General features: G+C 42.7%; 1 protein-coding gene across 5 annotated transcripts in view; it reads right to left on the bottom strand.

Annotated features, from left to right (window-relative positions):
- Positions 1-27,210, bottom strand: part of ENTHD1 (ENTH domain containing 1) — a 174,155-nt gene that overhangs the window by 11,347 nt on the left and 135,598 nt on the right. For all 5 annotated transcript variants that reach the window (XM_027593466.2, XM_027593468.2, XM_027593470.2 and 2 more), the window contains one exon: positions 268-663. In XM_027593466.2, coding sequence (XP_027449267.2) covers positions 268-663 — 396 coding nt within the window. The remainder of the gene's footprint in view (positions 1-267; positions 664-27,210) is intronic.

Here is a 27,210-nt window from a genome sequence, read left to right as displayed (position 1 = left end):
CAGGAAGCTCTTATTTAATGCTAATTCTTTCTAATTTGTTCGGCATTAGAATTGCTCAGAACTTGTGCTTCAACCAAGCACTTGGAGCCCCCAATGGAGAACTGCCTCTCAGGTCTTTAATAAAAGTGGTGCTTTGTGTGGACATTTTAATAATATTGGATGGAGAGTGAAAGTAGGGAGCCAAAACAGAGGCAGAAAGCACAGAAAAGTAACAGAAGAATGCTTCAAAAGAAGGGTGTGTGTGTGTGTGTGTGTGTGTAGACTCACCCCATGTGGTCACAGGCTTGAGGTTTTCCTCATCCATCTGAGCAATGCTGGATTGTGTTGGCTTCTGAAAGTCCTTGTTGCTTACAATCTCCTTCACTGGGTTAAATGTTTTAAATGAGGGAGAGACATAGAGTGTCTCTACAGAGACCTGATTATAGAAAGTAGAATCAGACTTTGACATCCTTAAATTAGGGCTGATAAACTCTTCTTTATCCGGTGACCAAAATGGCGGTAAAGCTGTCAACGTTTCAAAACTTCTTGCAGCTGACTGCATTTCTAGAGGCATTTGCAAAGGGCGTTCGGTTACAGTATTTGTAATGGTGTGGTCTGATGTCTTGTCCAAACTCACATTTGTCTGCAGAGATGGGCTCTTTTCTGAGGGAGCAGGCACAGCATCTGTAAAATAACAAATAAAAACTATGATCAAAAAATACAGCTGAAAGTATTCTATTCCAAGTCCGTTGCAATTTTATTTATTTTTTATTTTTATTTTTTTAAAGTCAACTTTACCACCACACGTGGGGCTCGAATTCATGACCCTGAGATCAAGAGCTACATGCTCCACTGACTGAGCCAGTCAGGCGCCTCCAAATCTGTTGCAATTTTAATAAATCAGATTTTTTAATGCCATAACAGGATTCTCTATTTAGTTCTTTCTACTTTCTTACTATGTTTCTCTTCTGCCTATATAAAGTATACCCCAGCTATTACTGATGCATTAGTCATTTGGTGGCTATTTCTCTCTCTCTCCTCACTGAAGCACAAGGCAAGGAAAGCTTCAAATAACTTGTCTTTAAATATTTCTCTCTTCACCCACTTAATCTGTCTCTGAAACCACTATATTTTTAGTACCTCCAAACATTCATCTTTTACAAGATAAACTAGAGAAAATATGCCACATCATACTGGTCTATCCCTATAGAACCCCCAGCTACAAAAAAAGTCTTTCCCCCCTATAATAAAAAAATGTCTTCTTGTCCCAGTGTCTAGGCAAAGCCCATGAAAGAAAACCCTACTTAGGTAGCAGCCTAATTTTAACGAACCGTTTGTCTATATGGGAGAGCAATCAATCTGTCAGAGCCACTGTGATGATTACCAAAATGTAAGTTCCATCAGGCTGGAATCTTTGCCCATTTCATTCATTACCATCACCACAGGGTACATAGACTATAACAAAGTACCTGGAATGTAATGGACAAGCAATATTTATTACAAATGGAAGAACTGAAAGGAACAGATATTTAAGGTGGATCTGATCTAGGAAGATCTACTGAATCTATAAATTATGAACCTGGTCCAAAGTTTTAGATGCGAATTGCTATCAACACTCAGTGCTAGGGCTTGCTCTCAAGTAGTTTTACCTGAAGTTGGATATGGAGGGAAAGAGAATTCTCTTAAGAGACAGAGTTGATGAAATGAGAGGCATAACGAGGTGAGAGTGGGCAAAAGGAAGATGAAATCATCTGAAGCTCCCAGAAGAGAAAAGAATACAGGAACTGTGTAAGCTGCTATCAAGGGCTGACATATCACAATGCACATCATAACCTACCTCACAAAGCACGTTTATAGCCGTCACCATCACTGTCAGGCTCTGAGTTATTAAAGAAAAACAGATCTCCTTTGGCTCTAAAAACCTTCCTTCCCATTTTCACCCACCGTTGGAGGCCAGCCTGGGCAAAAGGGCTGCTGGGAGGCCACAGCATCAGACCTCACTGCCTCTGTCAGGAAGTCCAGTTCTTTCCGACCCTCTCAGCTGCAAGCTTTCTCATCTTTTCAAACTCAGTTCAAGCTTCACATTCTCCTGCCCCGATCCTTTCCTTTTCTTTCCCTGCCCTATCCTGTTCTTTGTCTTTCCTACCCACGCCCTGTTTGGGGCCCTGTGGGTCATCACTTCTCACCAGTCTGGCCCCTACCTGAGAGCAGGCCCCTGAAGAGACCTTAGAAGGAGTCTTGTTTGCGCCCCTTAATAGCGCGGCCCCACAGATGTGCTCAGTAAATGCTTGTTGAGGAAAAGGACAAACCGAAGCACAAGCATAAAGAAAAAGTAATGCCTTTGTTTTTTTTCAAATCAAATATAGTTTACTAAATAATAATTAAAAGAAACAGCAAATCAGTAGATGAAAATAACTTCCAAAATATCTCTAATTTGCATATGACCAAGTTATATCTAGTTGGTAAAAGGGTCTGTTAAAAATACTAATATATTCCTGGTAGAAAGCTAGATTCACAGTATTCCCAAGTACATGTGTATGTCACCATATTCACATAAAGGCATTCCTTAAAAATGAATTGTAGTCAAAGATTTCTCCATTGATTTCCATTTTACATCTGAGAAAAATGGGGGGAAAGCATTTTTCTATAGTAACAGAATCATCTTAAAATTTAGCAATATGGCAAGTAAAATAATTCAGAATGACAATGACTTTCTGATGGAAATACTCATAATAACACTCAATCTAAATCAAAACTGGGATGTATAAACTCATCTGTATAGACATCATTTTACTTTATTATTTTTTTTTTAAGTAATCTCTACGCCCAACAAGGGGCTCCAACTCATGACCCCGAGGTCAAGAGTTGCATGCTCTATTGACTGAGCCAACCAGGTGCCCCTAGCCATATGTTGATGTTTAGTACAAAAGCTTAAAATTATAAAAGAAAAAGTTATCTTAAAATTCAGTGAGACGGGGCGCCTGGGTGGCTTAGTAGGTTAAGCGTCTGACTCTTGATTTTGGCTCAGGTCCTGATCTCAGGGTTCTGTGATCTGAGCCCTGTGTTGGGCTGGGCTTGGAGTCTGCTTGGGATTCTCTCTCCCTCTGCCCCCCCACCCCCACCCCAGCCGCCCAGGTTCGGCTCTCTTTTGCTCTCTCCCCCTCTCAAAAAAAAAAAAAATTTTTTTTTTCAATGAGACAAACCAGACTGAAGTCTAGCCACCCTCTTTCCCAATTGTCCAGGAGGCACAGAACGCAGTCTTCTAATTGCTTAGACTTTCTGTTTGTTTGTTTTAAAAAATTCATTTATCTGTTAGAGAGGGACAGAGCACAAGCAGGGGGAGCGGCAGGCAGAGGGAGAAGCAAGCTCCACTGAGCAAGGAGCCTAATGTGGGGCTCGATCCCAGGACTCTGGGATCATGACCTGAGCCAAAGGCAGATGCTTAACCAACTGAGCCACCCAGGTGTCCCTAGACTTTGTTTTTTAAACTGGTAATCTTTTTTTCTTTTTAAGATTTTATTCATGTGAGACAGAGAGAGACAGAGAAAACAAGCTGGGGGGAGGGGCAGAGGAAAAGGAAGAAGCAGACTCCTTGACGAGCAGGGAGCCTGATGTGGGGCTCGATCCCAGGACCCTGGGATCATGGCCTGAGCCGAAAGCAGATGCTTACCTGACTGAGTCACCCAGGCATTCCTAAACTGTAATCTTTTTAATGAATAAAACACTATGATCTAAAGAAGAAAGCATGACAAGAATTCAAAAATAATGATTTTAAATGCAGTGTAGATGACAGAGGAAAATGTTTACTGAACTAGAAGGCGGAAGAGGCCTGAAGAGTCCAGAGAGTAGTGTGCTGGGGGCCTCTGCCACTTCCTTGCTCCACCCGGCTTCCTGTGTGACACGCCAAACAAATCCTCCGCAGTCCTACCACTACTTTATTTATAGTTAATATTCACAAATCCTTCAAAACTCCCTCTTGTTTCAGTGACAAAGTCTAAATTCCTTGGGTTTTAAAGGCCCTCCATTGCTGCTTTTTTTTTTTTTTTTAATTCGTTTTTCCTTTTCTTTTCTTTTTGGTTACAGTCACTCTAGAAAACTAATATACCTGCTAAGGCCTTTACTGAGTTAAGAAAGTCTGACCCACTTGCATCTGGCTCTACATGGTCTGGAGGTATTACATGGGGGTGTCAGCCATACCACAGAGTTTGGCTAGCTGCTAAACGCAAAGTGGAAGGTGGCAGAGTTATAGCTTGCAAATACTCTCCCAGCCAATCCTTCCACTTTCTGGAGAGCATGACCCTGATTAACAGCTTAATTCTTCATCAAAGGATCCACTGAAGACCCTTCAACTTGACTTCCATTTATATACACATTATCTAGAAACCTCTACTGCCTTCCAACTTTCAATAACTTCACTTTTTTATTGTTTCTTTTTTAAAAATTGAGCTACAATTGACATATAACATTGTATTAGTTTCAAGTGTACCACATAGTGATGTGATATGTGTGTATATTGTAAAATGATCACCACAGTAAGTCTCATTAACATCCACCACAGTTATATATTTTTTTCTTGTGATGAGAACTTGTAAGATCTACTCTCTTAGCAACTTTCAAATATACAACACAGCATTGTGAACCTTAGTCACCATGTTGTACATTACATCCCCAGGACTTATTTTATAACTGGAAGTTTGCACCTTTTGATCACCTTCACCCATTTCTTCTTTTCCCATTACTATTCTTCTATTGCTTGTTTTCTATTGCTACTCAACAGGAAACTAACCTCCAGTCAGGTCATCTCTTCCACACTCACATATCCCACATTCATTAGGGTACCTTTAGCTTCATTCCCCATGGTTCTTTAGCTTTACTACAATCGATTTCTCACCCTGCACTCCAACACTGGAATACCCTCCCCCTTCTCTATTTCAACCCTACCAACTTCTCAAGGCCCATCTCAACTACTTCTGGAAACTATTTCCAATCATGTCTACCTAATCCTTCCCTTCTCTGCATAGTAAATATTAGTTTCTGTAAATTCATTTTTTTGGTAAATTCAGTTTTTTCACTAATTATATGCTCTATAGAGCCTATAATACATCATATTAAGTTCCTTCATCATGACTTTCGCGCCTCCACCATGCTTTTGCATGTAGGAGGTATGCAAATATTTGTTAAATTTAATAATTTATAAATTATCTAATATAAATGTTGTATGTTGATTTTGTGTATAATAATGTACCCTGTATGTGAACGCTGAAAGGAAGAATAATCAATCAAGAAACACTCGCTGAGCACCTACTCTTTGCACTGGACTGTATCAGACTCTGGAGCCATACATAAATGCAAGTCACAGTTCCTACTGTCATTGAACATAAGATCAAGTGTGGATTTTATAGGGGTAGATAGGTAGACTATATATACGTACAAAAGTATATGTATGATAAACACATAGAAATAACTCATAATACAAGTTACCAGTTCAGTTTCATAATGTCTAAGAGATTGTAGTTTCTCAATAAGTGAGTGAACATAAAGAATACATTTGTATAATACAGTAAATTGAACATCTTCAGATTGGGTTCCCCCGAAAACCCCGAAAGCGGACTCTGAGAAACAGACTTGGAAGCCGGTAGCTCATGTGGCCAGCGATCCCAAGAGCATGAGTGAAGGAGTGCGAAAGGTCAAACAAAAAAGAGATAAAGTCAATAGAGTGTATTAATGTCCAGATGACCACTGTGGACAAATGAGGTTCGATCCAGCTGGGTGCTGCAGAGCTGTCCTTTCAGGAATGGGAAGGAGACTCTCGCCTTCATTGGTTCAGTGTTGCCCCCATGAGTAATAAATCTGTGGCATTTCTAGGCTGTCCCGCGCTTATGCTGAACAAGTCTCTGGGCTCCAGAGGAAACTCCGGTAGAGGACTTGGGAGACACGGGGACTCTCGGGGTATATGGGAACTAGTCGCCGGGACTGCAGTGGTCCTCAGAGGCAGGCCCAGAGACTATGGGGTAGGGCATTCACAGCATTGCTACAAACTATATTCATTTATCAGCTTTCCTCCCCCAAAACCCACTGAAGTGACAGAAATGGAACAAAGAGTATAAACCTAGAAGGGCAAACAGAACAGGAGAGAAGAGAGGACAACAGAAGATGAGAGATGTCAACAAATTGTTAGAAAAGAAACAGTTGATGGAGTAAGGAAGCAAACCCCCAGACACCTAGAGAGGGGAAGCCAATGTGAAAAAAATCAATTCCTACCACAGAACTCCAGAAGGTTTCAGGAAGGGGAGGGTGAGGCACCTTGGAAGGCTGGGGACTTTGTGCCTCATTATTTGGGGAAGAGGATCCTCATGTGCACAAACAGTGAGAGATGTTTTTGTTGCCTGGACATTCCAATACCTGTAGAAGAGTGTGGATAGATGCTGAGTAGCCAGGGGCTGGGCTGGGCCGGTTATAAAGCTATTGTCTCCTGGTTTTGTGACACTGGGGACGGGACACCACAGACCACATCTCTGCTTTGCTGCCTCATTTTGTAGCACAATTCTTCCTAAAACAGTCTCATCCTCCTATGCTTAATTTCTTTCAGTTCTTCAAATTTACCACGTTTCCTCTTTCTAACAAGCTTTCACCCATGCTGTTTTTGTGCCTGACATGCTCTTCCACCTCTTTATATCTGATTTCCAATTTCCAAGGTGATGTCCATTAGGTAGACATACATTTGCATATCTCTGTATTTTTGCTCATGCTGCTCCCTCAGCCTAGAATAGCCTTCATCCCTACCCTTCTCCTCTATCAAAAATGGTTTCATTTGTCTAAACTCAATTGAAAAACTACCTCTTTTGTGAAATCTTTATCCTCCAAGCTAAAACGAATCTCTCTTGTCTTTGTTTTTGCATAATACAATATGGATATTCGTATTTCTCACTTATTTCATTATTTCAAATATTAGTCACATTTGACAAATATTTATTAAGTACAAGGATGTGACAGGCACTATTCTAAGCTCTGTAAGCTTGGTAAACAAATTTGTTGTTTATGACTCAATTATAATTTCTTGTTTATAGATGCATCACCTCCAGGAGACTGCAAACTCCTTCAGGGCACACATCGTATCCAACTTGCTCAACCCGTAAGTGACTAGCAGAGTATGTGACAGTCATTTGACAAATGAATCATTATATGGATGGTCTAGTTCAACGAGTTATTATATGGATGGTCTAGTCATCAAAATAAACTCAACTGTCGAGAAAAAAGTCTTGGGGGGCATCCTAATTCAGTCCCTTTGCAGTATACACGAGAACCTGAGACTTCCAGGACCAGGAAGGGTAGAACCTCAGATTCTTGAATTCTAAATCAATGCTCTTTTTACTAGGGGCATAGAAGAAGAAATTGAAAGTGTGGTAGAACGAGCTGTACCTTGTACTTCTTCACTGACAATTCTTCTAGTGGTTCCTAACTGTGAAGTGACTGAAGTTTAACTTGGGGGTCACTCCTTTTGTCCCTGGTGCCACTTTTAAAGACACAGGGCCATGTGGGGGAGGACCAAGTTAAGTACACAATTGGCCCACATATCTGTGCCTATTTGTCTCCTCCCGGGAAAGGCTTTGGGGTGGATGTTTTCTTGGATCCATATAAATAATGCACAGCATTTATGGAAAAATTTCTGAAGCCCATGGGAACTCCTGGGGATTTGCTGGAGAACAGCAATAAATATTATTTCTACATGGATGAACACAAAGCACATAAATGTATACTCTGTAAACACTAAAACAATTGTTTCATGAGGGCTTCCCAACTTTCTCTGGGAGAGAATTTCTCTGAATTCCACTAAAAAGCAGAGAGGACTGCAGAGTGAATTAATTTGGTTGGCTTGCTTTATCTGGTTTCTCATTTTCTTTCAATTTAAACCTGAATGTCAAAGAGCTTTGTTCTCAAGTATCTATCTGGCAGACTCCTGGATGAAAAGCTCAATATTAAATTATGAGACTGTACCCAGTTTTCTTTATTGTACAGTGCTTTACACCTGCCAATATACTTGATTAATGCAAAATAGGACCTTGAAACATCAGTCAACGTAAAGCTGGTTTGATTACTCCTGATGGTTATCTTCAGGAAGAAGCTTATTCCTGTGTAACTGCAAATTTAAATATAGACTATCACTAAAATGCCTGAAGTAAGGGGAAAAAACCAAAACAAACAAACAAAAAAAACCCCAACACCTCTCCATGCTTTGAGCCTAAGGACAAAAGAGAAGAGCTATGCTGTAGAAGGTACTGAAAATGTTTTTGCTCGTTTGGAGACGATGATGAAATCATTTTTGAAAGGGAACATTGGATTTAATTCTGGAGTTAAGAGACTTTGCCTACAGATAGGAACATTCTATACTGGTAATTCTTTTTCATTTTCCAATAATTCCGCTGCCTTATTTCAGGTACTATAATCACCGCATATTATTTTATATTCCATTATATGGTGAATCTAATAATGGGTGCTAATTGCAGCAGAGCTAGGGCTGTGATCAATTCTGTTGGTCTGATACACTGTATCCAATTACAGCTACAAAGCAGAGAGCTGGCAAACCTGACAAAAGATGGATGCCAAAATATGTCTTCTGTAGTTTAAAAATGTGTAACCGAAGGAGCTTCTACTTTTGCAATTATGTTAAAGGAAATAGGATCTGACAATAAGAAGTCCATTTTGCTAAGACGCCACAGTTATAAATTATTAATATAGAGGGGTGATTTGAATTGCGCATTAATATATTGGTTTAAAGTAGACAGACAAGCCACTAATTTAAAACGGATACTGAGGGGCTCCTGGATGGCTCAACCAGTGAAGCGTCTGCCTTCGGCTCAGGTCGTGATCCCAGGGTCCTGGGATAGAGCCCCGTGTCAGGCTCTCTGCTCAGCAGGGAGCCTGCTTCTTCCTCTGTCTCTGCCAACCCCTCTGTCTGCCTCTCTGCCTACTTGTGCTCTCTCTCTCTATATCAAATAAATAAATAAAATCTTTAAAAAATAAATAAATAAAATGGATACTGAATGTGAAACTTGAATAACATGTTTGACATGACAATCTTAATATATATTTTCTTACAGTATATGCATGAAACCCCAAATAATCATAATAAGTTAGAAGAGCTATAATCTCCCTCTGATCTGTGTTAAGTGTGTGTACATAGTTGTCGGTTTTGAAAATTTCACTTCATCATATATCATTACATTTAACTGCAGAATATACTGCATCCAAGTTTTAAAAAAAGAAAATATTTTGGAAAATATGGCTATGAAATATGGCATGTATATTTACTACTTCTTTCAGTATAAATTTGAGATAATGGTTTAACTTCTCATAAGAAAATAGAGATTTAAGAGACACATTTAAAGGTCATTAAAAACCTCTTCAAGGGGCGCCTGGGTGGCTCAGTTGGTTAACTGTCTGCCTTTGGCTCAAGTCATGATCCTGGAGTCCCGGGATCGAGCCCCACATTGGGCTCCCTGCTCAGTGGGTAGTCTACTTCTCCCTCTGCCCTTCACCCTGCTCATGCTCTCTCACCCCATTCCTGCTCTCTGGCTCTCACTCTCTCAAATAAACAAATAAAATCTTAAAAACAAAAAACAAAAAACAACCTCTTCGAGTAGGACAGCTGAAGACTTTCAGGCCATGAAAATGGATCATAGTGAATGGATTATAAAATAGGTACCAAATGCTCATTATTAAATTTTATATCATAGTTATGGTTTAACCAACAATAAAAATTATAATTTCCCTTAGTAGATTATCATTATAAAAACTGAAGCTGAACCTGTCCTTGGGAAGCTAGTGATCATTACCCTATTGCCACGTTTCCTGTTGTTTAGGTTAGGGTTGAAATGGAAACTAATCTCTGGCATGTGAAGGTCTCCCGTTTTACAGGGCACACTCCAGGATGAAGGGGACCAGCGGGTGCCTGAAGGCACAAGTGTTTGTGACCATCAGACCAAGACTTAGCATGCCAATAAAACCCTACGGGGCACCCCAAGAGAATAAAAAATTAAGATAAGTTGGTCAGAGTTTCGATTCTGACATGAATTAAACATAGAACATGCTTTAAGTAGTACCTGGCACACAGTAATTGAGACAGGGTCCTGGGTATGGTTATTATGGAGCAGTCTGAAGAAGGGAATGACTTTCCCAGCCAGCCATGGCCCTGACTGGAAGCAGATGGGCATCGGCACGCACCAGGTACTCTCCCTTCCCCCTGGAAATTCCTGTTTATGTAACCCGCAAGCATGAGGTGTGTCCTTTGGGCCCAGTGTTCCTAGTAGGAGGTATTTGAGACCAAGAGAACTGATGTTCTATGGAAAGATGATGAGATGAAGACCTATCATTCTCAAACATTTTCCTCATTAGATGTACAGACCAGTAATTACCCTTGACTTCAGTATGACGTAAAAGTCATGTCTAAGTCTGCAACCCTGCAACAAACCTGAGAATATCATTTAAATTGTCAATTCAGATGAAGTGTTATTTTTCATGAAGTATGAATGCTTGATTTACCACAATAAGCCAAGAAAAAAAAAAACCTCACCTATTACAACTTACTATGTCATATAATATACATCCCTTTGGAAAATACCTTCCTGAATACCTAAGAGGACACATACCATTTCTCTCTCCCAGGAAGAGTCAGTGTATAGTCCTTGCTCTTAGAGCTCTTTGCTTATATTTTTATAATATGGCTTACAGCACTATACTGTAATTTACCTATTAATGTTTCATTTGCTCTTTTTATTCCAGCACCTTCCACATATTTTCATTCATTCATTTTTGCAACAAATATATTGAGGATGGACCATGTACTATGCACTGTGCCTGAAAGTTCAAAAGCCAGAAAAGTCTTCCAACATGGTAATTCATTTCAATTACAAAACACAGAGGATAAAATAATCATTGATATACTTAATATGTTTAAAGAAATACAAGCTTGAAAATATGAGCGAGGAATAAGAGATTATATAAACAAAACCAAGTAGAAAAATCCAAGTAGAACTTCTAAAAATTCTAAAAATAAATAACTGAAATTAAAAAAAATAATTGGTGACTTACACAGCAGATTAACTCCAGTTGAAAATAAAACTGGGAACTGGAAGATAGATACAAAGAAATATTAAAAAACACAGCACAGATATCACAAGTGAAAGGAAATCTGGACGTGAGTTGAGGCAATATGGTGGATGGAGTGTTTTCACACTAACGCTATGTCCAGTCAGAGGGCAACCTTCCTTCTGGTCTCTAGTGACCCACCCCAACACACGTCAGCCATTCTGAATCACTAGAAAGAGTCCCCGCACACCTGGTGCTATCACACCTCTGGGCTTTTGGGCTGGCTGCTCTCCCTCCCTGGCCTGCTTTTACTCCTCTTTCCCTTCCCTCATCTGGAGGTTGACTTTGACCTACTTAAGGGACAAAGCTCCTTCCTCTGAGCTCAGCTCTCTTCAGTGTCAGAGCAGAGGAAGGGGAGTAAGAGACAAGTGTCTATCTCTTCATCGTCTGGCCGCTGTTACAGTCATGTATCTCTTGGTGGCGGCTACTGCTTTGGCTAAAATGGCCACATCCACAGCCGCTCTACAGCAGGCACCCAAATGCTGGCTCTCGTGTGGAGTGAATATGAGAATTCTTCAGTGCACCCTGAGGAGCCCCCTAACCACCATTCCCTAATGTGGGACATCCGGGTCTGGTCCAACCACCTCCCTGCTGCACCGTCCCCACGTGACTTTCAATGTTTGCATCTAGCACCTTGGGCCTGGCACACATTTGACTTCCCTCTTCCTCACCTGTCCGAGTGTTAGGAGTTAGCTGGACAGTTAAGTAGTCAGGGTCAGGGCTCCCAACAAGAAAAGATGGAGTCAGGACAGCTAAGGTAAAACAGCACTGCCATCCTGTTCTGCAGCTTAGACAGGACCCGCCCTCACATTCTGCTTTGCAGCCTTTGCAGAAGTGACTTCTACAAAACATCCTAAAATAAGACAATTAACCACAAAGCATTTGTCACCATCACGGGCAAGGGGCAGTTAAGACCTAAGCCCCCAGATATCAGCCAAAAAAGACCATCAGCGTGTAGACATAAACCTAATAGGTAGACAGATACGTGACCAAAGCCCTGATTGGCATGACTCAGCACAGCCTGGTTGCTTAAGATAGTTCTGTAAGAGAGCTCATAAAAGCCCTAAACTTAGAAACTCCAAGGGCAACCCTCTTGGGCCCCCCTCCCTCTCTGGGAGCTTTGTACTAACGCTCAATAAATTTCGCTGCATACCATTCTTCATCTGGTCTACCTCTTCATTCTTCAAAGTGGCGTGACCAAGAGCTGCGGGCACTAAGAGGACAAAAAATCCTGTAACACCGGGTGACTGACTGCTCCTGGGGAAAATTCACAACTGTAAGTTCATGGTCTCCAAGCCCCATGGGTCTTCAGGACTGTCCATGAATCCTTTTGCTTGTCCTTTACTCTCCCATTTCTCTCAAAGACGATTCCAAACCTTCACTGCTCTCCTCAAGCACCCTTGTCAACCAGACCTTTTCTCTCTCGTTTTTAGTAGATGATCTTCCCTATTCCTCAAGAAAAGAGAGGCTTTTCAACGGATTTGTTTCAGCTTCTCATCGTCCTGCCAACCAAGTGAACTACCATTCACAACTACTCCTCGCTCCCTTCCCTTCAGTCTTGAGGGTCAAAAACCCTTCCTATGACTGTTCGGGCCTGTCCTGCCATCTGTGTCACTGAAATGCCACCCAAGTCGCCTCCTCTCCTAATCTGCAACTCCTTTCTCCTTTTTTTTGTTAGCTTTCTCCTCTCGGCTCACAGAGGTGCCTGGTCTTTTTTATTTTAAATACTTCTCTGGGCCTCTCTGTCTCCTGCTCCCCTCCCTCAAACACACTGAAAAACAAATGTTTCCCCCCTTGAATTCACTTCCCTCTTTCCTGTTCTCCTCCTCAGACCACCACAATCTGGCTTCCATTCCTCCTCCTCGACTGAAGCTGTCCTCTCTGAGGACCACTGACCTTTTCACTGCTAATTCCAATGAACATTTTTCAGTCCTATGTCACAGGACGTCTCTGTGTCATTTCAGCTCGATTAGTCCCTCCTCCCTCCCTCTGCTCCCCTTCATTTCATACACCATCCTAAGAACTAAAAATACAACCGTGAACAAAATCACGACGTCTTTGCCCTGGAGCGCAGTTACAACGTGCGTTACAGGGGAAAATGTTAACAACCAAAGATTCATGCGTAGTACGTCAGACGGTGATGAATTCTGTGGAGGACAATGAAGTGGCTGGGGGCATAGGGGGGGCCGGGGGATGAGCAGGCCAGTGGGGGGTGGGCGGGAGGTCTCACTGTGAAGGTGGAGCTTGAGCAGAAAGCTGAAGGAGGTGGGCGAGAAAGGCAGGTAGGGGAGGGCAGTGTTCCAGTCGGAGGGAAGAGTCACTGCAGGTCCCAGAGGCAGGAGGGCAGCCGGCCAACCCCGGAACAGCCAGGGGTCTAAGATGGATGTGGCAAAATGAGCAAGGAGGAGAAGGGACAGAGGGGAAGTCAGGGAGGGAGCTGGGAGCTAGATCAGAGCTACTCTTATGCGAAATGACAAGTCCCTGGAGGGTTTTTAAGCAAAGGAATGATATGACTTCTTTTTAATAAAATCACTTTGGCTTTTAAGTGAAGAAATGCCAAGGGGCAATCAGGGAGAGGGGAGGTCCCAAGCGAGGAGACCGCTGCAGGCCCTGTGTGAGCGATAACTGCAGACAGTGAGGCACAGGCCAGGCCCCTGTGGCCTCACCTCCAAAGCTACAGGTCAGCTTGTGTCTCCGCCAGGCCAGAGTCAGATCCCGACTATGATCTCTGGCATGAGTCGGGCACGGGTCCTCCAATTCCAGGGAGCGTATGTCGAAGCCTCTCTCACTGGGGCTGGGTGCAAGCAGCAGGGTTCCCGTTCCCCCAGAGAGGATTTGGGTGTGGCCTCAAAGCCTGGCGACAGCCGCCCTCCCCAGAAGTCTCCTCACCAGATTCTTCTGTGCCACCACACTGTCCCCTTAAATCTTCCAATCTCTCTCTTTCTGTGTGTGTGTGTATGTGTGTGTGTGTGTGTGTGTGTGTGTGTGTGTGTGTGTGTGTGGTGAGGGCAGGGCTGATGAGTTACAGAGCAGGTTTTCCTCCATTTTTTTTTTAAAATCTTCACACATGGATTGGATATCGGGTATCTACTTTATTATTAGCACCTGAAGCAAAAGAGAGTCAGAGAGAGTCCCACTGAACGTTCTAATACACATATGTAGCCTGGCAGAGTCTAAAGTTAATAGAGTAACCTAACACCTGAATTATTATTCAGAGACTTTAGAACCTGTAACCCTTAATTTACCCTCTCTCAGTTGCATGTTATTGCTATAAAAACTAGCATTTTAGTTCTTTTTCTAACACCACAAATTAGATGTAATTAATTTTAAAAGACTCCATTTGTTTAGATTGACGTACATATTTACCAATTTCTTTTGGGGGGGAGGGGCAGAGGGAGGGGGAAAGAGAGAATCCCAAGCAGATTCCATGCCCAACGCTGAGCCCAAAGCAGGGCTTGATCTCACAACCCTGAGATCAAGATCTGAGCCAAAATCAAGAGTTGGGTGCTCAACAGACCAAGCCATCCCAGGCGTTCCTACCAATTTCTTTGTTCACTATTCCTTCTCGCACTTCAGACCGTCCTTCTGGAATATTTCCTTCTTCCTGAAATAAATATTTACGAGTTCCTTTACTGAGAATCTGTGGCGATAAACTCAGTTTCGTTTATTTGAAGCATCTTTTCTCGGAAAATATCTTAATTTCACTCTTGTTCTTAAATGACTACCCACTTTAGTTTGGCAGATATTTTCCCCGAGAAAGCAGATGATATTCCCTGTCTTCTTGGCTTCTAATGTTGTTGTTGAGAAGTATGCTATTCTTTCATGGATAATGTGCCTTTCTCTCTATCTCTGGTGCTGTAGGCATTCATTATAACATGTGAGTTTGCAAATTTTTGTAGTTATTTATCCTATTTGTATATATTATGCTCCCTGTATCTTTGAATGCATGCCTTTCATCAGTTCTAGAAAAATGATCTCCTATTATCTCATCAAGTATTGCCTCCAATTGGCCATACTAAACTTTATTTATCATTTGTATTTCAGCTTTCAAAAAATATTTCTACCTTCTTGGCCTCTTTGCTGCATTCTGGGGAATTTCTTCGGATACACATTCCAATTCACTAATTCTCACTTCAGTTTTAGCAAATCTAGTGTTGAATCCATCCACATCCACTGAGTTTTTACTTTCACACAATTTTATTTTTCCTTTCTGAAAGTTTCATTTGGTTATTTTCCAAATTTATCTAGCCATCTGTCCCTCACTGATTCTATCCCTTTTTTTTCTTTAAACATTTCATAGCCAGCTAATATTGTGTAGCTAATAGTTCATACCTGAAATCCTTGGAGGTTAAATCTTTGGGCATCTTTGTAGACTCTCAGGCATGCAGGCTTATTCCATGTGTTTCTCGCAATCACGGATTGTGAGATCTTGTTTGGTTGAGGTTAATCTGTATGAGTCTTGGGTCTCAGTGGGGCCTTTAGAAAGGATCTGTATTTTGTCAAGATCTGGGACTGCACACCTGCAGCCCCCTTGAGTGCTCCACTGAAGGTCAAGTCTGAGGCTCCTCTTCTTCCCCGCTGCTGGCTCAGGGATGCCATCTCCGGGATGCTGATATCAGCATTTGCTTTCAGGGAAGCCTGCTTTTAGAGAGTCCTTCACACTTACAGCTCCCTGCTCCAAAGAGGTTCCAGGTCTCAGGTTTACACAGCACGGTTTTTGTTCTACTTTGCCCTTCGAGATTTCCTTTAGTTCCCACGAACCCAAAAATGTATTAAAAGGTATCTTTTATCCAGAATCTAGGTTGTTGGTTTTTTTTCCCCCCATAGCAGGAGGCTCTTCAGAGCGTCTAGTCCACCACACTCCTGGAAATGGAAGAAGTCAGGAGTATAGTTTTTATCGGTAGATAATGAAAAGCCATTAGAGGCTGTTTTGAAGATTTATGTGTTAGATCTCTGTGAAGATTATGTGACTGATAGGAGTGAGGCTCAGGCACAAAGATCACTGACAAAGGTATCCTAATAGTGCAGGTGACAGATGACAAGAGCCCCCAAAGTAAGGACAGAGATGACAATTAAGATATGATTGTCATAGAACTGTCACAATTTAGTGATTGAATATTTCTGAATAATTCAGCTTTTCCCAAGTTCGTAGGTAGCAAAGAACTGGTAACTACCATTAGCAAAGCATTAAGTACTCCTTTCTGGATTTTTCTTTTCTAAATTAAATGAATCAAATACCTTCAAGGAAGCAAAACGCCCTTTTGATCTATATTTATTCAAAGTCTTTGACCTTGGCAGGAGCCACACGAAGCTATCAAGATTTGTAACTGCTGTAGCCCTTTGCTTATCTTGTCTCAAGGCCATACTGCATGCTGATCCAAAGTACAAAAGAAACACCTGCTGTCAAACTCTGAGGCACTTCCAGAATACCTTTGTAGTGCAGTAGTGCTACCATCTCTCTTGGTCTCTCTCACGCACACACATGTGCACACACGTGTGCGTGCACACACACACTATAAAATCTTTAAAAAGGGGAAAAGGACACTTGCAGGAGTCTCATCAACCCACCAGAAAGTAGGTCATTCATTGTCTACTTCGCCCAGTCGTCTAAACCTCTAAAGTTGTATGGAGGACAGCAATATGCAGAGGAAAAATCAAGTACCACTATTTACACTTTGTGAAAACTGCTAACTTCAGGGAAGGTGAAGCTGTGGTTTGAACATGTTGGGCATGGTGGACTGAAATCAATAACAAGGGAAAAGAGATGAACTGCTAGATTGCTTTCAGAATTGTATTAAGGGATTAGGCATGTCTGGTGATGACCTACATTTGAGGTTTGCGGTGCCTTTTGTTTTTATAGTAATGGGAATGCTCAGACCTCTGAAATGCAGAGCAGACATACAACCAGCATCCTGAAAGCACAGTTAGAATTTTAAAAAAAATTAAGTGTCTCAAGGAAAGAGAGACTGATTCAAGAAGTAGGAAAAATAATCATCTAAGTTCCAATTTGGTTACTTTAGTGTACTGATATTCAGTATTTCCAGAATACAGGGATTTAGATGGATGTCTCACAAGTACCTCAAACATAACATATCCAAACCACAGCCCTTAACATATCCCCCAAACCCGTTCTCTCCCCACCGTCTTTCCCTTCTCAGTAACACCATCACACACTACTTCCCAAAGGCAGAACACTAGGGCTCATCCTCATTTCCACCCTTGTCCTCATTCCAACCACCAATCATCAGGAGTCCTGAGGGCTGAACTCCAAAACGAATCTCCAGTCTATACACCTTTCTCCACGGCCACCGCCTCTGCCCCCAGTCATGGTCACTTGGACAGTCTACCTACATTTTTCATTCATTTTTCTGCTTCTGTCTCCCCCCCATAATGCATTCTCCCCTAGTTTATATTTAAGTAAATACAAATCAGATGATAGCATTCCTGTGCTTCAAATGTTTCCACTGTTCTCACAATTCAGCCTGAAACCTTTCCCTATGACTGCACAGTCCTACGTGACATGGCTCCTGCCTACTCTTGTCTGATTTCCACTCATACCACCGTCCCCTCATTTGCTTGCAATTCTAGGAGCAAGCTAACCTCTTCTTCTTGCCCCTGGGCCTTTGAACTTGCTGTTCCCTCTGCTTGGAATACTCCTTCCAGGCCTCTTCATCCTTATCTCGGAGCACACCATCTCTGCATAGGGGCTTTCTCTTACTACCCTAACTAAAGCATACATGCTTCCATCACCTCTCTGAAGCTCCTGTGCATTTCCTTAATAGCACGCGTTACAGTCGGTAATATTTTATTTGTTTATTACTGGTTATCTTCACCAGAACAGAAGTTCCTTGAGGCAGGTAGGGCCTGCCCTGCTCACGGCCATATCCTTGTGCCTACCACTAGTGCCTGACACATGAGAGAAACTCGATAACTACCTATTGTATTAAAACCGAATTTCTCAATCTTCCCTTCTAGAATTTTACCCCCGTTTAGCAACCAATACCTACTTGTTGATAGTTTTCAGCTTATGCTATAAAAAGGTGGACAATCTCTGGGTTTTGGCTCAAATTTAGAGAGTTAGTTTACTAAGTTGGGGTCTAGGGAACACCTAGCATTACAATCAGTAAGAATTATAACAACACTCCTTATTAGTATTAAAATGAACAGATCATGTAGCTTTGTTGAATAGAGTTCTGTTTCAACAAAGAATCTACAATACTGAGCATTCCTTCCAGATCTCATTCCATCTTTACCCTGACGAGCCCCCACCAAACTGCTACTCTTTTCCCTTCAATATCTCATCAATTTCTGACTCATCCAATATTCCGTTCAGTAAAGATGAACTGAGAACCCACTCTGTGCCAGGCACCGTGCTAGGCACTGGGGCCACAAAGGTAAAAGGATGATGGATGAAGAACTAACAGACAGAGTCTTCCTCCCCACAAACTGAATCCCCAAGGCCCTTCGCCAGGCACAGTCACCTAAATACAGCTACGGCTGCCCAAGAAGAACTGTCTTGATGGGTCAGAGATGAAGACTTAGATTAAAAACAAAAGCCAGATTAACTGGTCACAGAGGGAGTTTGGGGACAATATTGCTTCCGCCTGTGTCTCCCTGTCCTACCCCTCTAAGAATCCACCTCAGACTAAAGATCCTCTGAGGGAGGAGACAAACAGAAGAAGCAAGAGTTAGATACTGGCAAGGAAGTCTTGTGCCCTGAGCCCGTCCAGGGCCAAGTCGTGGTAGGTGGGGAGACGAGGGAGAGGCCAGTCATCCCTCTATCCGCCAAGTATTTCTTGAGCACTTACTGTTGGCTAGCCACCCTACTAGGCCCTGAACAGTCAGCAGGGAAGAGAATAGAAAAAACATTCTTTCCCTCATGCTGCTTTCATTCTGAGGGTGAAGAGGATTTCTGCTTGTTCCCCAAGTGGAGCCCGGAAAAGTGAGTGACATTTAGAATTCCCCCATCTGTCTTTACCTCATGCCAGTGGCACAGGACGGAAGCAGCCAAACAGTAACACAGGCAGGTGGGTCTGGGGACAGAGCATCTCGGGCAGTCATTCGGAGGCCCCTCCTATGTGCGAGAGGTGTGGGAGAGCACCCAGCAGCGCCTGAAGGCTGCAGAATCAGCAGAGAGAGAGAGTGGCGGAAGGACGAGGACCTCACTAGTGGGCCAGAGAGGACGCTCAAGGCACAGTCTCCCAACCTCATACCAGCGCAGTGCCATTAAGCTGCCAGTGGACTCCGGCAGAAAGAGATGTGGACAATTAGAGAACAGTGGGCTGTTTCCTCTCAGCAGAAGCCAGTGTGAAGAGATGCCCATCCACAAAGTCATGATGCTAAGTTGGTCCCTAAACTTGGATGCCATCCTCGAGAGGAGGAAGGAGAAAAGGAAATCCTGAGTTGACTGAGTTTAAACCGGAAATGACTGAGAAAACAAAATAAGCTTATATTTTCTGTCCTCAGGAAATTTAAGACTATCTTGAATTGTAGAAAAATAGAGCTACCCATTTTTGCACACTGGAGGTCATAGCTTGAAAATACCATGCCGATGACTCATGGATGAACAAGACCCACCTCTGCCTTTGAGAGGGCTCTTCCATCTCCCAGAAAGCCCTTGGTCTTGCCTCCCCACCTCTTCCCCACAAAGAGCTGCTCAGCTCTCTTTCTGCCTTCCAGACTTTCCTCCCTCTATAACCCACTACCTTGAGTAACACCATCCAGAAACTGAGGAGAAATCACCCATACTGTCTCTGGGCTCTTGCCACACCAGAGACAGATCCTGGTTTCAGACCAGACTTGAAGTGATATGAAAGGAAAAGCTAAATAAATAATAGCTGGACCAACACCAGTGCTCATGTGTGTTCCCTCTTTATATCCTTGAACCTGATTTCAAATTGTATGTGTTTTGAGCACTTCCTCCTTTTAAACAGACTCTCCTTTGGCTAATTTAACAATCAAGTGTCAACCAGGGATGAGGAAAATTCTACAAAATTTCAAAAGCTGACTCTGCTGGTAGTGAACCTCATCGGTGAACTTGGGAGTACACCCATGTGCTGCTCATGCTGCTCTTCTTTTATGAAACTATGATAACTCTTCTCTGAAGACACTTTTAAAGTATATGCAAAAAACACAGAAAGAGCACTGTGAGGATGAGTGTCTTCAATTTAGGGGCACTTCAAATGACACTTATTTAGCCAACAAATATTTAGTGGATTCTTACTATGTGCTAAACACTGGTTTAGAGGCAGAGAATAAAACGATGAACAAGACACAGACCTTCTCAAAAAAAGAAATCATAGTCAAATCAATGGAACAGAATAGAGAGCCCAGAAATAAACCCACTCATATAATGGTCAACTAATTTACTACAAAGCAACCAAGAATGTACAATGGGGAAAGGACAGTCTCTTCAGGAAATGGTGCTGGGAAGACTGGACAGCCACATGCAAAAGAATGAGGCTGGACCACATTCTTCCACTATACACACAAATCAACTCAAAATGGCTCAAAGATTTCAAGGTAAGACCTGAAGCCCTGACACTCTTAAAGGAAGTATAGGTGGCAAGCTCTGTGATGGCAGTCTTGGTGAGGATTTTTTTATTTTGACACTAAAAGCAAAGACAACAAAAGCAAAAGACAGGAAATAACAAGCATTGGTGGAGATGTGGAGAAAAAGGGATCTTGTGCACTGTGCGTGGGAATGTGAGTTGGTGATTGCACTGTGGAAAACAGTGTGGAGGTGTCTCAAAAAATTAAAAACAGAAATACTGTATGATCCAGCAATTCCATGTTTGGGTATTTAACTGAAGAGAATGAAAACACTAGCTCGAAAAGATGTCTGCACCTCCATGTTCACTGCAGCATTATTTACAATAGCTAAGATATGGAAGCAATCTAATCTAAATGTCCACTGACGGAAGAATGGATACAGAAAATAGGACGGACGGACACACACACACACACACACACACACACACACACACACCACACACACACACACCCACACCCCCCACCCACACCCACACCCCCCCACACACCCACACCCACACACACCCACACACACCCACCCACACACACCCACACACACACACACACCCACACACACCCACATACACACACACACACCCACACCCCACATACCCACACACACACACACACACCCACACCCCCCACACCCACACACCCACCCACCCACACACACCCACCCCACACACCCACCCACACCCACCCACCCACACACACACACACACCACACACCCACACACACACACACCCCACCCACCCACACACACACACACACACACACACACACACCCACACCCACCCACACACCCACCCACACCCACACCCCCACACACACACCCCCACACACACACAGGATTATTTAGCTATAAAAAAGAAGGAAATCTTGCCATGTGCAACATGGATGGAACTTGAGTACAGTACACTAAGTGAAATAAGTCAGACAGGGAAAGACAAATTCCATATGATTTCACTTATATGTAGAATCTAAAAAACAAAACAAGGCCAACCAACCAAACAAACAAAACGAGCTCATGGATATAGAGAACAGATTGACAGTTGCCAGAGGTAGGGGGTAGAGGGTGGGCAAGATGGATGAAGGGGATTAAAAAGTACAAACTCTCAGCTATAAAATAAGTCAGTCAAGGGGATGTAATGTATGGCATGGGGGCTATTAGTTAATAACACTGTATTGTATATTTTAAAGTTGCCAACAGAATAAATCTTGAGGATCATCATTGTATTCTTTGCCCAAGAAAAAAATCTGTGACGATGTACTGGTGATGGATATTAACTAGACTTACTGTGGTGATCATTTTGCAATATACACAAATATTGAATCATTATGCTGTATACCTGAAGCTAATATAATGTTATATATCAGTTATATCTAAATTAAAAAAATCATGGCCTAGTTGGTTTGACAGCAGGGAGGAATACCAGGCAATTACAAGAGAAAATCAGCAATGGATCTGAAGCATGCAGAGTGCCATGAGAACCCAGAGGAAGAGCAGTAACCCCTGCCTTTGGTGTGTCAGGAAAGGCTTCCAGGAAGAAACAACATCTTAGCTGAATCTTAAGGATTCACATACATGAATTCACACGCAGGGGGCGGGGCTTCCCAGCCGAGGAAGGGCATATGCAAAGCACTGGAGACAACATGGCGTTTAGGGCAAGTAGTTCAGCAACCATAGCTAGACCATCACATGTGAAGGGGAGGGGGGAGGTGATGGGTAAAGCTGGAGAGAAAACCAGGAGCTTATCTGTCATGCTAAGGTGTTAGGACTTCATCCTAGGGGAGCTTCTCAGAGTTGTGACCTGACTAGAGTTGCATTTTAGAAATGTCTGAAGTCTCTAATTCTGTTTTGACCTGACGGCTCTTTCTAACTTGCCTCCTCCAATCCTTTCTTTACACTACCTCCACAGCTACATTCTTAAAGCGAGATTATATCGTGTCCTTGCTTAAAACACTTCAGAGGCTCCCCATTGTTATTCAGACACACCTGACACCCCTCAGCATCGTTCATCAGGAAGACGGGGCACACACGCCGGTCTTAGTCTGTTAGGGTTGTAATAACAAAATACCACAGACTGGGCAGCTTATAAACAACAGAAATTTATTTCTCACAGTTCTGGAGGTTGAAGTCCAAGATCAGGGCGCCAGCACAGTCAGGTTCTGGTGAAGGCTGTCTTCTCAGTAGCAGACTGCCAACTTCTTACTGTGGGCTGACATGCTGGAAAGGGCTAGGCAGCTCTGTGGGGTCTCTTATAAATCACTGATTCCATTCATGAGGGCTCCATCCTCATGACCCAATCACCTCCCAAAGGCCCCACATCTAATACCATCACCTCGGGCATTAAGTTTTCAGCATATGAATTTGGGGAGCGGGGCACAAACACCCAGACCACAGCAATGTCATTTTGCCTAGGGACTCCAGCTTTACATCTGTGATCCTGCGTAATTATTCATCGTGCCGCCTTTCACATCGGAAGTGTCCTGGTCTGGGGGCTCCTGAGTGGCTCAGTCAGTTAAGTGTCTGCCTTCTGCTCGGGTCATGATCCTGGGGTCCTGGAATAGAGCCCCGCGTTGCGCTCCCCGCTCAGCAGGGAGTCTGCTTCTCCATATCTCTCGGCCCCTCCCCCTGGCTCACGCTTTCTCTCTCTCTCAAATAAATAAAACCTTAAAAAAAAAAAGTGTCCTGGTTTGAACAATAAAGTACATGGTCACCTTTATTGATACAACTTTGCTTACCTTTCTCGCTCCATCTGGTACTCTCCTGCCATCCGCTTACTCCTCCAGCCCTGCTACATTTCTGTTGGTTGTTCAAACTGCCAAGCTTCCTCTTATCCCACACCCCTGGGCTCTTATACAGTGTTCACTCTGCCTAAGATAGTCTTCTCTTTTCTCCTCACTTGGTCTGGTTCCTTCTGCGTAGTGGGTAAAATAGTGTAGTGAACTGTTTTTCAAACCCATTAGTGGGTTGTGAAATGAAATTGTGGGTCACATCCAATTTTTTTTTAAGATCTTATTTATTTATTATTATTTGACACAGAGAGACACAGCGAGAGAGGGAACACAAGCAGGGGATGTGGGAGAGGGAGAAGCAGGCTTCCCACCGAACAGGGAGCCCGATGCGGGGCTCGATCCCAGGACCCTGGGATCATGACCTGGGCTGAAGGCAGACGCTTAACGACTGAGCCACCCAGGTGCCCCACATCCACTATCTTTTTAAAAAAGTAAAACTGTGGGGCCATCTGGGAGGCTCAGTCAGTTAAACGTCGGACTCTTGATCTCAGCTCAGGTCTTGATTTCAGGGTCGTGTGTTTCAGCCCCGCATTGGGCTCCACGCTGGGTGTGGAACCTACTTAAAAAAAAAAAAACCAAACTGTCTAGAATAAAACAGAATAGATCAGAGTACATTGCCAAAACTATTGTTTTGTGAAACTACTGTTGCAGGTGTGTGTGAGTTATGTGTACTGGGTCATGGCATAAAAGGCATTTCTGACTTGATCACAGTCTAAAGGCTTGAAACACATTCGTGTAGGCTCTGGGATCAGATTATTTTGGTCTAAATTCTAACCCTGCCACTTCTAGCTCTGTGCCCTTGGGCAAGTTGTTTAGACACATTGGGTTTTCCTCATCTATCTCATAAGATTGGCATGAAGATGAAATGAATTAAAATGTTTGAAAGTATAATCAGCACACACAGGATAAGTGTTGGCCGTTTTACCTATCCTTCAGGTTCCAGTTTGGACATCACTTTCTCCAGAAAGCCTCTCCTAACACCAGAAGTCAGGGACAGGTGCCCTCCTGGGGCTTCCCTGTCCTCTCCCTATCCTCAGACCTACCTCACTTGTCTGATCAGATTTGATTCCTGGGCTGGGGAGCTGCAGAAAGGCAGGGATCTTGTATATCACTGAGTATCAAGCAGTTAGCACCATGGCTGGCACATGGTAGGTATTCAGGAAATTTTTGTAGCACAAATAATTTACTCATTTTTAGAAAAAGATATACAGTCATTTGTTTCATTCAAATAATGTCCACTTGGGACTTATATATCTGAGAAGTCAGTCATTTTGATGAAGAACCTGTCACCTTACTTTAGATTAAGTTTGGTTCTCTTAATTTGGAATGTTGGAGGGGTTATGTGACATTTTTATAATACACACACTTGTTAGTAATGGAGAAAAGGATTTAGTCTGGATGGTTTCCTGACCTAAAATTCATAAATAATTCAAAAATCAGCATCTCTTAATATTTCTTTTAATTATCACAATGATGAAAAAATTTGGCCACCGTGTGACAAATAAAAGGTAACAACTTTATTTTATTTTATTGAAAGATTTTATTTATTTATTTGATAGAGAGAGACAGCGAGAGAGGGAACACAAGCAGGGGCAGTGGGAGAGGGAGAAGCAGGCTTCCCGCTGAGCAGGGAGCCCGATGCGGGGCTCGATCCCAGGACCCTGGGATCATGACCTGAGCCGAAGGCAGACGCTTAACGACTGAGCCACCCAAGGCGCCCCAAAGGTGACAACTTTAAAGGTAGTTACATCCTGCCAGCCTTTTAATTATTTAATTGACTTCTACAGCAAATGATTGTGATTTTGCTCTATTCATTCATTTCAATAGAAGCCTTTAATAGTTTCGTTTATGTCTGTTTTTCATGTGTGAAACACGTTTTCCTATATTTTTGAAGTAGAAAAGAGGGAACAATTAAGTTAAAAAAGGTTTTAATTGGATTTCTTTTTTTTTCATTTTTTAAATTTTACTTTATTATGCTATGTTAATTACCATACATTACATAATTGGATTTCTTAATACCAACCATATAATACACAGTCGCTATGTTGATAACCTCTCAAATTTCTATAGTCAGTTCTGTAATTCAAAGCATGCTTTGTAATGCTCTGATGACTGATATAAAGACTCTTTCGGAGAAATGTGAAAGCATACAGCAACTGCCCTCAAAACGGAAGACACCAGTACAATGCACCCAATTCATGAGCAGCGTACAAAAACAGTACGCAACTGCTTGAAAAGCATAATATATACCTAGAAGTGGCAAAGAGCAGAGCCCAGATTCACTATGATACCTGTGGGTGGTCTGGGGAACTCCCGTATCACACTAGTCTCTTACTAAATCAAATAGAGGCGTACTTCAGATGATGGTTGGTGCTACTGAAGAAGCAGAGTGGGGACGAGGCACAGGGAGTGCCAGTGGTGGTGGTGGTGGTGTGTCAATTTTTAATAAAATGTTCAGCAAAGCCTCCCAAGACTCCTACATTTCAGCAGGACTGGAAAAAAGAGAGAGAGAGAGAGAGAGAGCACCAGAGAGTGAAAGAGCACTGTGTACAGGATTCAAGAATGGTGTTCAGAACAAAAGGTACTTCTCTGGCACCCTGGGAAAGAAGCTTCAAGGCTCCACAAGAGGGGACTGCTGGGAGGGATCTATTATGTACAACATGCTCAGCCACAGTCTAATCGTCCCAGAGGACACTTGCTTCACCAAGGCATTCAGAATGTACTGTGACGGGGCACCAGCCTCACCAAAGAGCTTTGTTGTGCTTGTCTTCTGTAGGCTGACGATGACCCCAGGGATGATGCAGAGGTGACAAGACTGGTAACAAAGAAATATGCGGATGGAGCTCTTGGGGTGTATATGTGAAGATATTCATGTTCCACAGAAATGCCCACCATGGGACATTCCCTGTGGAAGAGGCTCTCAAATGATTGGCCGCCAATCATCCTCTTTCCTTGGTCACTCCAGTGGCTGTCCCATAGGCTTTGACCACGTGGCGGGGATGGAGGCTATGCACAGGCTCCCTGACAAGGACTCCGCCTGACCAAAGTGACCTGGCTACCCAGCTGCTGAATGCCAAAGCTGTCAAGAGTAGAGGTTACTGCTACATCCCTAGCCTGGTACCATTTTCCAGGGCAAACAGCCAGTGACCTGATGTCAGCTTGGTTATATTGGACCTCTCCACTATAAAGGGAGCAGGGCTTTGCACATATAGGGACGCACATATTCTGGGTGCAGATTTGCCTTCTCTGCCTGCAGCCCTTCAGGTGGCAGCATGAGTGAACTTACAGAAGACCTCATCTATTTTGGCATCATCTCACAAACAATTCTACACAAACTGGAATATTAAAAAAAAGAGCAAATGTTTCCAACTCTTTTTATGAGTCTAGCAAAATCTCGGTATCAAAACGTGACAAAGAGAATATTAGAAAAGATAATCCCATTTAACTTCACTCCTAGATGTAGAAGCAAAACTCGCAAACAAAACATCAGCAAGTCTAAGCCAGCAACATATCCATAAGAAAGTATAGCACAGCCAAATTGAGCGTATTCCAGGAATTCAAGGTGGTTTTAATTTTGGGAAATCAACTACTTTACAAATTAATATCTCAAAGGAGAAAAACCTATAACCATTAATACAGATGCTAAAAATGGAGAAAATTCAACATATACTCATGAGAAAACTGTTAATGAATTAGGAATGGAGATCTGCAAAATATATAGCAAACCCGTCTTAATGGCAAAATGTTGAAAGAAT

This window comes from Zalophus californianus, chromosome 9 (assembly GCF_009762305.2).
Source record: "Zalophus californianus isolate mZalCal1 chromosome 9, mZalCal1.pri.v2, whole genome shotgun sequence".
Classification (NCBI taxonomy): Eukaryota; Metazoa; Chordata; class Mammalia; order Carnivora; family Otariidae; genus Zalophus; species Zalophus californianus.
This window is presented reverse-complemented; position numbering and strand designations above follow the sequence as displayed.